The sequence below is a fragment of the Myodes glareolus genome, chromosome 25 (assembly GCF_982192425.1).
Source record: "Myodes glareolus chromosome 25, mMyoGla1.1, whole genome shotgun sequence".
NCBI lineage: Eukaryota > Metazoa > Chordata > Mammalia > Rodentia > Cricetidae > Myodes > Myodes glareolus.
The window spans coordinates 27,213,439-27,224,238 of NC_142050.1; the positions used below are offsets into that span (position 1 = coordinate 27,213,439).

Consider the following 10,800-nt stretch of genomic DNA (forward strand, 5'->3'; position numbering starts at 1 on the left):
TGACTGAAGGGCGGGGCCGCTGCGGGGGCGGAGCATCACAGGTACCTGGTGAGCGCTCTGCTCTGCCGACAGAATGGCGGGCAGGGGTAAACTAATCGCGGTGATTGGAGACGAGGACACGGTGACGGGTTTCCTGCTGGGCGGCATAGGGGAGCTTAACAAGAACCGCCACCCTAATTTCCTGGTAGTGGAGAAGGATACTACCATCAATGAGATCGAAGACACGTTCAGGTACGGTAGCCTGTGAGGCCTAAATGAATGGATCCTTCCGCTTGTAAGCCTAGAATTAGCGGCCTGTTTACCTGGGTATCAAGCGGCGATAGGGATCGAGATGGTCCTGGAAGCCATCAGCCCCTCCGGAGCAGAGGCCTCCGCTTCCTAAGTTCCCTTTTGGGGCTCGGAGGGGCCCGACGTACGGCAGGTCCACGAGCTCCCCGTCACATGATTGTGTGTCAGGGTTAGGAGAGTCGGGCTTGTTGTCCGCTCCTGCCGTAATTGGACGCCGGGAGCCTCCAGTCGGTGGGGACCCGCGGGTTCAGCGCTTCTTCCGGGTCCCTGACGCTCACCTGTAGTGTATTCTCTGGATCTTACGTTTCGAGTTGCACCCCAAACAAACCACATCCAGTGTGAGTCTGGACAGTGGGTTCGTGTTTGTGTGTGTGTGTGTGTGTGTGTGTGTGTGTGTGTGTGTACACGCTTCATTTTTCTTAGAGGCTCACAATTGTCCTGTAAGGTAGTGGTTATTTCTGCTTACCGGCGAGCAAAATAAAGGGCGGATAGGTTAAGGCACAGGCCCAAAGACACAACCAGTCGTAAGAGGCTCAACCTAGGTCAACTCTTTCTCCTTTATTTGTTTGTTTAACTCAGTGATTCTTTGTGTAGTCCTGGAACTCGCTCTGTAGACCAGGCAAGCTTTGAACGCAGAGATCCGCCTGCCTCTGCCTCCTGGGTGCTGGGATTAAAGGTGTGCACCACCACTGCCGGTCTCTTTTTTATTTCATTTTTTTAATTACCGAGTCTCTGTGTGTGGTGTGTGACCGTGGATGGAGATCAGAAACCAACTTTGTGAAGTCAGTTTTCTCTTTCCACGGGCTAGTTCTGAGAAGTCAAGCAGCCAGCAGACACCTTTACCCACTGAGCCGTCTTGATCGTCCCCTTTGCCTTTCTTAGCTAGTGCCAACTCTGCACTCTTCTCTGCAGTCTGCCTTGGGGTTTCCATTTGTCTTGAGCACATTGGGCAGAACATCTGGAAAGTATGGCCTTCCACAAAGACCTTGGGCTTCAAGCCCTCACTTTGTACCCTGGGTCAAAGATCATAGTTCCAAAAGGTGGGTGCAGGCCTTCCTTTTAAGCCAGGAAGGGCCCTGTTGACCAGAATCGAGGATGCCAACTCTCTATTCTTTGCCTCACTCCTTTTCCAGGGCTACTGTGCCAAATGTCAGGAACAAACTGCCCTCACCTGTTTTCCCTAAATAGCCCAGTCAAGGGATACTGGCTGAGACTAGTTCCCACTGCCTGAGATGTGGCAGACTCAGACCTGGGAGACTGTAATGATCTCTAAGCAATGTGGCAAAGTGACCTCCAATGTCATTGGAGGACAAATTTTACTTCTAAGAATTTCCCATGTTTCCAACAAGAAGGGATCCTAACATGATTAAGTCAAATCTATTCCATGCTTGGCACAAAGTGGGTAAAATAAATTGTTATTCTTGTTTTGTTTTTCAAGACAGGGTTTCTCTGTGTAGCCTTGACTGTCCTGGAACTCTGTAGACCAGGCTGGCTTCGAACTCACAGAGATCTGCCTGCCTCTGCCTCTGAAGTGCTGGGACTGAAAGTGTGCTTCTACCGCCTGGTTCTCTCTCTCTCTCTCTCTCTCTTTCTCTCTCTCTCTCTTTCAGTAAATTATTTTTAATGGGTAGATGTGTGTGCCTGTGATGGGGGGGGAGTGATCACATGATAGGAAAACCATAATCATAATGACAGTCTCTGTCTGGAAATTGTGATTCCGTCATTGCTGAGTCTCCTCTTTCTGTCTGTCTTTAGCTTATGGCAAATGCCATCCTGGCCCATCCCCCTGCCCTCAAGCAGTGTAGACCTTGAGGCCTTCGGTGTTCTCCTCAGCCCTATATCTTAAAATTTCTACCTTCTCCACCTTCATCAATACTAAGAGTCTTATGTTTCTAGACTCTTCTTATGCTGATACAAAGGGCTTCATACCTACTTCCCTCTCCTCCCCTTTCCTACCCAGAGGCAGCATATAGAACACACTGATAAGCACCCTGGTCAGTATGGTTCTGAGCTTCTGAATGCAATTGCTTCATCCAAGGAAAGCTATGGTTGAGACCCTTGTGCCCCTGGTCACTGCCATTCTCCTCCTCTTCCCCAACAGGCAGTTTCTAAACAGGGATGACATTGGCATCATTCTCATCAACCAGTACATCGCAGAGATGGTTCGGCATGCCCTTGACGCCCACCAACGCTCCATCCCGGCTGTCCTGGAGATCCCATCCAAGGAGCATCCTTATGATGCAGCCAAGGACTCCATCCTGCGCAGGGCCAAGGGCATGTTCACGGCCGAAGACCTGCGCTAGGGCTCCTCAGCCGCCAGCCCCCTCTCACTACCAGGCCTCTCCCAGTTTGCCATCCTCTATTTAAGTTTCAAGCCTTGGTTTCCGGCCCCTCCCTTCCTCTTCACTGAGTGGCTCCTAAGCTGTTGGGGTTCTGCTGTTCAGATCCAGGCTGGTTAGGGAGAGAAAGCCCAGCCATCTTCTCTCCCCACCCCCTCCTCCCTGTGCTGTTACACAGTGTCATTGTTGATATTAAAAGAATATTCTCTCCAATCGGATGCTGGGATGGATACGTGAGGGGTGCAGTGTTGGGGTACATTAGATCGGCAAATAGGCGGAAGCTACCAAAGAACCAGGTGACAAAGAAGAGTTGAGCAGGAGCCTAATTCAAGGACTGGTCATCTACATCATAGACTGACTGCAGGGATGGAGGACAAAGTTTGAGCCCAGTCCCTACCTTTGTGCCTTTACTCAGTTTTCAAGGTGCTGGGAGGGGCCTTGCTTGCCCAAGCAATAAAAGCAGTTGCATAGGATTGTTATTCTAGATCATTCTCACTCAGCCTATGGTTCAAGACCCTTTGGTGTGCTCTTTCACAAGGGTCACCCAGGACCATCAGAAAACACAGATATTTGTATTATAGTTCATAACAGTAGCAAAATTACAGTTATGAAGTAGCAATGAGAATAATTTTATGGTTGGGGATCACCACAAAATGAGGAACTGTATTAAAGGGTCACAGCGTTAGGAAGGTTGAGAACGACTGCTCTTGCTAGAGCTAGGAGCCTTCAGGTTTGGGGATCAAGGTGTTTAGTTTGTGAGCCCTGCCCCAGGCTGTCTCAGGAAGGGTGACCCAGGACATCTGCTGAGGGCAATGGCAGGTAGAACTCTGGCCCTGTGTGAGGTGAGGCTCGGTTGCCAGGTGACTGTCCCAGGGCAGCCCCCCACTGTCTCTGCCCGCTGTGCTCACTCAGCAGTAGCCACCTCGATAGTGCTTACTCCCTTGCCACCATGTCGAGGCAGCTCAACATGGACACCCTGCGGCAAAACTTCTGGAAGGAGGAATACCTCAGAGAGATGAAGTTGCGCTGTGAATGGCACCGCAAGTTTGGGGCTCTGGTGAAGGCCAAACAGAGGGCTAAGGCCGCAGCTCGCCTGCCCCTCAAACTGCCCACCCTGATGCCTAAGGCCCCGGAGTCACCACCACCTGTCTCCAGAGCAGCCCTTTCTAAGGCTCCCAGCCCTGCCCCAGAGGTTCCTTTACAGTCAGAAATGTACCCAGTACCACCTGACACCAAAGCCCTGCTCTACGAAGGCATCTCCCATGACTTGCAGGGTCGCTACCAGTATCTCAACGCCCGAAAACTGGACCTGCCAGAGATGCGCTACCTGTTCCCCATCACCACCAACTTCACATATGGCTGGCAGCTGGGTGAGCCCCAACCTCCCAGAAATGAGTCACCTCACAGACATGGAGCTTGTGCCTTACGCTGGAGAACTGGCATCCTGGGGAAGGCCAGATTGTGTAAACAGGGCAAGGAAGTAGATTTAAGGGACAAGCCCTGTGAAATGAAGGGATGGTGGGGGCAGGGGGCGGGCCCATGTGCTTCAGGTTGAATTGTTAGCAAAGGTCAGTCTTGGGGCTTTTAAAGCTGAGGGTAAATGATAGGGGTAAGGCTGAAGGTAGGTTATCAGCTGGGACAGAGACAGGAGGAGAAGCTTGGTGGGAAAGCGCGAAGGCCACGGGTGTCACTGCTTTGATGAGGGCCCTTGAGTGTCCGTTTACTATTAGTCCGGAATTTCTAGGAAGTGTGTCCTGTTACCTGAGTGTGCAGAAATTTTGGATGGTTGGAGAGCAACACAATTCCCTCATATCCAACCCATCCCCTCACAAGTAAGGGGAACAGCTTCCCAACAAAAGCAAGAGGAGGCCCCAGAAGGGGATGGGGTAGAAGGAAGTTCCATGTCTCCACAGTCTGTCCCTGTGACAATCATAGCTAGAAGCACACTGACCTAGTGACCCTGGCGGAACATCTTAGAACTGGGTTGCCATGGCCGACAGCTGCAGGCCACACTGCCATCACTGCTGAGTCCAGTTGTCCACCACCCAGACGTATTTTCCTGTAGCCTTCACCCCTCGGAAACCCTACGGAGTCGAGCCATGGGCGGAGTCCTAGGGATATGTGGCAGGACACTCCTGTACTCCAGAAACCCACTCGTAGTCTGACGTCTCTTCCCAGGCCCCCCAACAAAGCAGGAATTGGTCTCCTGCAAGATGTGTCGCATTGAGTCGTTCTTCCGTAAGAATGGAGCCTTTGCACTACTGGACCCCCGGGACCTGGCCCTCTGACCTTGGGCCAGGCAGTGACAGAGGAGCAGAAAGAGGAAATAATAGGATTTTGGTGGAGCTGCATTGCTGTGTGTGTTTGTTCTCCCTGGCTTCGATGCTTCCCTCGGAACCTTTCTGAAACTGCTTCACACTTGGGGTTACCCTCTAGCTTTTTCCTTAGCCATCATGTTCATATCTCACGGCGACCTAGCATGGGCAGGAGCAGGCTGGGTGGTGTGCGCACTATTCTCCAGGACTAGGCTTCACAGTGCCAGGGGACAGTAGCTCCTGGAAGTTCTGGGTGTTCCTGGGAAGACAGTGACTTGTCAATCAGATGTTAGGGCAAAGTAGTGCCTACCATTCCCTGCTCGCCCCTCACCTGGTCCCGAGTGCCCGCAGCCACTGAGTCCTTCCTCGGTGCACTTGTTCCAGCCGCTCTCGCAAGGTGTGTCTCCATCCTGCCGCATCCTCCTAGGTGGCAAGAACCGTCCAGCGCCCGCCCCTCTCCCGCTGGACCCCTTCGGAGGCCGCTGGCTGCTGTCCTCCCCACCAGGGGCAGAGCCGTGGTGACCGAGCCACCTTTCCCCAGATTCTTGCCTGTAGTGCCATCTGAGCCGCTCTGGGAGGGAGCACCAGCGGGTGAACCCTGCGGTGATGGTTCCCAAGGATGCGGAGTCGTTCCAGGACCTGGGGAGGCGGCAATGAGCTGGGCCTGCACAGGAGACCCTCCCATCGCTTCCACCACCAGCAGGCCGGGCCCTGGGACGCACCCGCAGCCGCTGATGTTCGCGGTCCTGCCTCCGCCGCTCCTTGGCTGCACCGTGCAGCTCCAGCAGCCGCTGCAGAGCCTCCTGCTCAGTGCGGGCCAGTGCCTCCTCCGTGCTCCCGGGCCCCGGCCATGCGGCCTTTGAGAATTTGGGGTCCCTAGGGCCTCTCTGCTCCCAGATTGAGCCAGGAAGCCTCGTCTGGGGCTCCTGTTCCCCAAAGGCCGGTATCCCACCTTCTGGGCCTCGGAGCAGCGGCTGGGCAGGAGGCACCAGGGCACAGGGAGGAGCCCACTTCCCTTCCTGGGTCACCTGGGTGCTACTACCCGGGGGTCCTGGTATCTCGGTTTCCACACACTGGGGGATCGGTTTTCCTGGGAACCTGCAGAAATCCCTGGAATGGCCCTGAGGGTCGCCCTCTTTCTGGCGCCATACTGTCGCTTTCCCCCGGACTTCTGAATTACTGTCTTCCCCAAACTGAGGGGTTTTGAATTCCTGGCCCTGCTGAGACTGCTTCCTTTCTCTTTGACTCTGAGGCGCCCCTTTGCCTAGTCCCGGAATTGACTCTCCGTTATACCCCTGTGGTGTCTCCTCAGGGTGGCCCTGAAGTGAGTCTACCAGCAGTGGCAGCAGTTCTGCTCGCTCACATCTCAGGCCAGTGTCAAGCCGCTTGGAGGGATCTTGAGATGCTGGCAAGCCCTGGGAAGCCAGGTCAGCCGGCTCTGGGGCTTCCTGGCCCAGCTTTCCCTCCTGTGGGCTTCTGAGAGTCTGCCCACCGGAACTCTGAACGTTTGGCTCTGCTTGACTCCTTTCTTCCATCTTGTCTGGGTCCTAGGAAGGAAAAATATTTTGGGCCCAGAAAGTTTGTGCTCTTCCCTCAGCGCCTTGCAGATCACACCACTGCCACCGCCACTACCCACCCACTCTTGCTGATTCCCCGAGTGTGCCAAACCCGTTTCATGTGGTGTAAAACGTCTCAGCAATGGTCCCTCCTTCCTCTAGCTGTAGGAGGCAGCCCCACCTCACCCCAGCAACCTTCTCCCTGGCACACTCCACCCCTGCTGCCCCCTGTCAGGGCCCTTGCCCATGACCCTTTGACCCTTTCACCTTAAACTCTGAGTTTCCTGGCTCCTTGAAGTTACCGCTGCCCATGGGACGTAAGCAACCTACAGAGAAAAGTCAGACATTGACTAATGTCTAGGGCCGTCCAGGCTCTGACACCCATTCCACCGGAATTAGAATGCAGATATCTGGGGTGGGCCCTGTGCATAGGCGAGGGAGGAGTCCCAGGAGTGGCGCTTCGCAATTCATACACCTTCATTCCCACCGCCTGCCATGCACGGCCTACCGTGTGTTTTCTGTGTCTACAAACGGCCAACCCCAACTTCCTCATCTTTTTAGCTCAAAGAGATCTGCACAGTTCCTCGTGCTCCAAGAGCACTACAAGAAGGACGCATTTGCTGAGGTCCTCCTAGGACCCCACACACACACACACACTGTGTGCGCCACACTTTCCCTGCTGTGAAGGAAAACCCTACTCTCTGTTTCTGGCAATAAAATCAAAGGAAATTTACAATGAAATTTTAAACCAGAGCCTGGCTTAAAACTGCCAAGTCTTCATAATTAACAAAAGAAATCCAAAAAGAGGGACGTGCTGTCGCTGCTTCTTGCAGCTGCGGGAAAGAGAGCCTCTCTGCAGCCACGGAACTGAGGGTCTGCTTTTCATTGCTCCTAAACCCAGCTCCTTTGCAAGAAGACTGTTACGTCTTTCCCTTGCAAGGAAAACAATATTCTCAGCAGTAACCACAGGGGTGTGTTTTCTGTGGAAATACATGCGGCTTCAAAGGGCTCTTTGAACTTACAAGATTCTTGACTTTAGAAAATCATTGCCAAAAGGTGGGGAAACACCTACCCTCTTCCTTCTGAGCCCCCATGCCCAGGTAATAGTGTAGAGACTACCCCACCCCAGGTAATATAGTGTAGGGAGTACCCCACCCCCAGGAAATATAGTGTAAGGGAGTACCCCACTCCCAGGTAATATAGTGTAGGGAGCACTCCACCCCCAGGTAATATAGTGTAGGGAGCACCCCATCCCCAGGTAATATAGTATAGGGAGTACCCCACTCCCAGGTAATATAGTGTAAGGAGTACCCCACTCCCAGGTAATATAGTATAGGGAGCACTCCCTCCAGGTAATATAGTGTAATTCGTATCCCTGTCTTTGCAAGAGGTAACATTCTTGTAAAAACTCTGTCAATCAAAAAAGGAACCATTAGCACTCTTCCAAGAGGTAAAACAATTGGAAGCATATAACTTTGAGAGATGCATTGCTTGACACATAATTTGAGAATCAATCAATACAGCAGCCTGGAGGAGGAGAGGCCAGGGCACCATATCCTACCTGCGCACTTCGTATCTTATTCTCTCACAAGGTTGTGATCTCAAAGGCTAGACCAAGTCCTCCCATGTCTCCTGTATGGCACTGGCTTGGCAGAAGGGTAGCAAATGGATAGTCTAGGCTTGCTATTCTGTCCCTTCTCTGTTCCTTCTTCAACTGCTGCCTCTTCCTGTCTTGCCCCAGTTCAGTTCAGAATCCCCCTGGACACAGTGCCCGAGATAGCTGGTGCCAACTCAAAAACGGGCAATGAAACCTGCTTCCATCAGGCATGGTGGTGTACCCATAATCCTGGCACTTGTGAGGCTGAGGCAGGAGGATTGTGAACTGAAGATCAGCCTGGATTATACACCAAGTTCCAAGTTAAGATGACCCATGCAAAGCTGGGCAGTGGTGATGCACACCCAGCCCTTGGAAGGCAGGTTGCTGAGTTCCAGGCCAGGTCCTGGTCTACAGAGCGAGTTCCAGGACAGTCAGAGCTACACAGGGAACCCTGCCTGGGCGTGGGGGAGAATAACAAAACAAAACGAAAGGTGGCCTATATAGCAAGACCCTGTCTCAAAAATAAAGAAAAGAAAAGAAAAGAAAAGAAAATCCTAATTGCCATCCCCAGCTAACTTGACACTCAGTGGCAAGGTAAGCGATGAAGAGTGACCCGGATGAGACTGTCCCTGCCTCCCAATCTAGTCTGGTTTACCAGCTCCAGGAGCGCCGTCTCCCTTGACTTCTGGACATGCTCCTGTTGGTGTACCAAGTGTCGTCTCTGCAGGCATAATGGGGCCCTCCAGCCTTGGGTCAGCATCGCTCCTGGCTTCACCCAGATCTGAGGCAGATGAAGGATCTGTGGACTGTCTCCTGCAGGAGTTCAGCAGCTGCAGTGGGGAGCAGCCTGCCTGCTAGACTCCCTTGACCTTTCAGGCTGCTAAGTCAAGTCGGAATTCAAGGAGCCCCCACCCCAACTCCTGCACCCAGTGGATCCTGGGAGCTGCGGTGTCCTGCCAGGGACTGAGCAAAGGTCTAGAAGGAATTGGAGGAAGGAGGAGGAAGGAGGAGGAGGAAGGATTGCCACAGGAAGTGGGTTCTCTGTCACTGTGAGGCGAGACTCACCCCTTGAGGAGCTGATGGCTCTCACTCGGGGCTTCCCCAGCCTGGAGTGGAGGGTGCAGCTTGGAACTCTGCAGAGATTAAGTGACCCCAGACTCACAGAGTAGCATTCCCCAGTAGGAAGGAAGCTCCCAGCAGGCCTCCCAGCATTCATGCCCTTTGTGACAGTCTTCCTCCAGCCTGGGTGAATTCTTCCTTAGTGGTCACTACTAGCAAACCTCCTATTCCCACAGAGGGTGCCTCAGTCTCGAGAAACCACTAACCTGACCTCAGTGGTGCCATCCCCAGTTCTCAGCTTTGTTTTGGGGCTGGTCACCTAATCAAAGAATCCGCCGAGCTTGAGCCCTGCATGGGGGAGCCCATGGCAAAGGCTGCTCAGCATCTCTGTCTCAGGGCCACACTGGGCACCAGTACCTCTGCCCTCTTGGACCTGCCAGGTGATGTCATTCCTTCTGGGCAGCCACATGGAAAGACTTTGTGTACGGCTCACAGTTGATTTCACCGGCCGGTTGTTAACTGTGCAGTCTTCAAGTTAGGAGCATATGGTATTTGTTGGGTATGGTAGGAAACCTTTTGTCCCACTGAGTCCAGTGGTCCTCCCAATGTTCTTTGAAGAAAGATCTAGAAGGATCTATTATTACCCACATTTATAGCTGAGCAACTGGAAGCTGAGAGTCCGCAGGAAACCACAAAGCAGAAATTTGAACCTAGGCCTGTAAATCCTCAAAGCCCATGCATTGCCCACTTCCCCTCACCCTCTAGACCACCTGGCTGTCACATGGTGCCCCTTCTCACCACACTCACCAGATGCTTAGAGTCCCCATCTAGATTCCTGCCCCAGGATTGGTTGCACTGGTTCCATGCATGCTGAGCCTGGTCTCTCTGGCCATAGACCCTAGCCCAGGGGGGCCAGAAGAGGCCCAGCCCAACTCCAGTCAGCAGCTCCAAGTCCCAGAGAAGCTGCATGAGGATGGGAAGCCAGGAAATGAGGGGATCCACTCTGCCTTCTGCATCTGCTTCCCCCATGTGCTGGCCTCTACCTTCTCCTGGGCCTGTAGGCTCTGGTCCATCTCCAGCAGCATCATGGGTAGCTCCAGCCCTGGGGGACCGTCCCAGCCCTCGTGTACCTGGAGCGGGAATCATGGGTGTCAGATCCCCGGCTACTTGTCCTTTGGAAGCAGCCATCAGCCTTCTGTACCTGTTCTATTGCAGTTTGGAGCTGGCCTAGACCTGCAGGGCGCTGGAAGAGAAGTTGGTGAAGGGTCAAGGCTTGCTTGAGGCTACAGGGGAGTCTTGGATCCCCAGGGGTGGTTGCCTGTGCCATGTCCTCTTCCTCTTCTGTATCTGTATCTGCCACAAGGGCCTCTAGAGAGGTGGAGGACAAGGAACAAAAGCTTGGATCTCAATAATGCAGGGCCCTGACACTTGAGCAGGGCCAGGCTGGGCAGGAGCCTCCCAGGCTCACTCTCGGATAGGTTTCCTGGACCAAAGGCGGAATACAGAGCGTGACACAAGACACCTCAGCGCACGTGCCTATTTGCAGCCCTGGTGAATATTTACATATGCATTGTTCTGGTTTTCTATATGCTGCTGTGGTAAAATGTTCCAACAAAAAGCAACGTAGTGGGGCTGCAGAGATGACT

General features: G+C 53.2%; 3 protein-coding genes across 3 annotated transcripts; 2 read left to right on the plus strand and 1 right to left on the minus strand.

Moving 5' to 3' along the window:
• Atp6v1f (ATPase H+ transporting V1 subunit F) lies at positions 1 to 2,840 on the plus strand. The gene is made up of 2 exons (XM_087901866.1): positions 1 to 231; positions 2,390 to 2,840. The coding sequence occupies exons 1-2, from the start codon at positions 74 to 76 to the stop codon at positions 2,589 to 2,591; spliced, it is 360 nt and encodes a 119-aa protein (XP_087757992.1). The 5' UTR covers positions 1 to 73; the 3' UTR covers positions 2,592 to 2,840.
• A 149-nt stretch (positions 2,841 to 2,989) lies between these two features.
• Positions 2,990 to 4,978, plus strand: Spmip1 (sperm microtubule inner protein 1). The gene is made up of 2 exons (XM_048451050.3): positions 2,990 to 3,997; positions 4,806 to 4,978. Exons 1-2 carry the CDS (start codon positions 3,577 to 3,579, stop codon positions 4,913 to 4,915), a joined length of 531 nt encoding a protein of 176 aa, XP_048307007.3. The 5' UTR covers positions 2,990 to 3,576; the 3' UTR covers positions 4,916 to 4,978.
• Positions 4,979 to 5,150: 172 nt separating this feature from the next.
• LOC125411150 (uncharacterized) lies at positions 5,151 to 10,342 on the minus strand. The gene is made up of 5 exons (XM_087901739.1): positions 9,962 to 10,342; positions 5,665 to 6,489; positions 5,466 to 5,581; positions 5,274 to 5,424; positions 5,151 to 5,201 (listed from the first exon to the last, which is right to left on the minus strand). Exons 1-5 carry the CDS (start codon positions 10,340 to 10,342, stop codon positions 5,151 to 5,153), a joined length of 1,524 nt encoding a protein of 507 aa, XP_087757865.1.
• Between the last annotated feature and the right edge of the window lie 458 nt (positions 10,343 to 10,800).

What these genes read in the sequence shown, in the direction of transcription:
- Atp6v1f (XM_087901866.1), top strand. Translation starts at nt 74, where the DNA reads ATGGCGGGCAGGGGTAAACTAATCGCGGTGATTGGAGACGAGGACACG. An exon ending in GAGATCGAAGACACGTTCAG is followed by an intron (nt 232 to 2,389) that starts GTACGGTAGCCT and finishes CTTCCCCAACAG; the next exon opens with GCAGTTTCTAAACAGGGATG.
- Spmip1 (XM_048451050.3), top strand. Translation starts at nt 3,577, where the DNA reads ATGTCGAGGCAGCTCAACATGGACACCCTGCGGCAAAACTTCTGGAAG. An exon ending in CACATATGGCTGGCAGCTGG is followed by an intron (nt 3,998 to 4,805) that starts GTGAGCCCCAAC and finishes GTCTCTTCCCAG; the next exon opens with GCCCCCCAACAAAGCAGGAA.
- LOC125411150 (XM_087901739.1), bottom strand. Translation starts at nt 10,342, where the DNA reads ATGGCTGCTTCCAAAGGACAAGTAGCCGGGGATCTGACACCCATGATT. An exon ending in GCGAACATCAGCGGCTGCGG is followed by an intron (nt 5,582 to 5,664) that starts GTGCGTCCCAGG and finishes CCGCCTCCCCAG; the next exon opens with GTCCTGGAACGACTCCGCAT. An exon ending in CTGCGGGCACTCGGGACCAG is followed by an intron (nt 5,202 to 5,273) that starts GTGAGGGGCGAG and finishes CTGTCTTCCCAG; the next exon opens with GAACACCCAGAACTTCCAGG.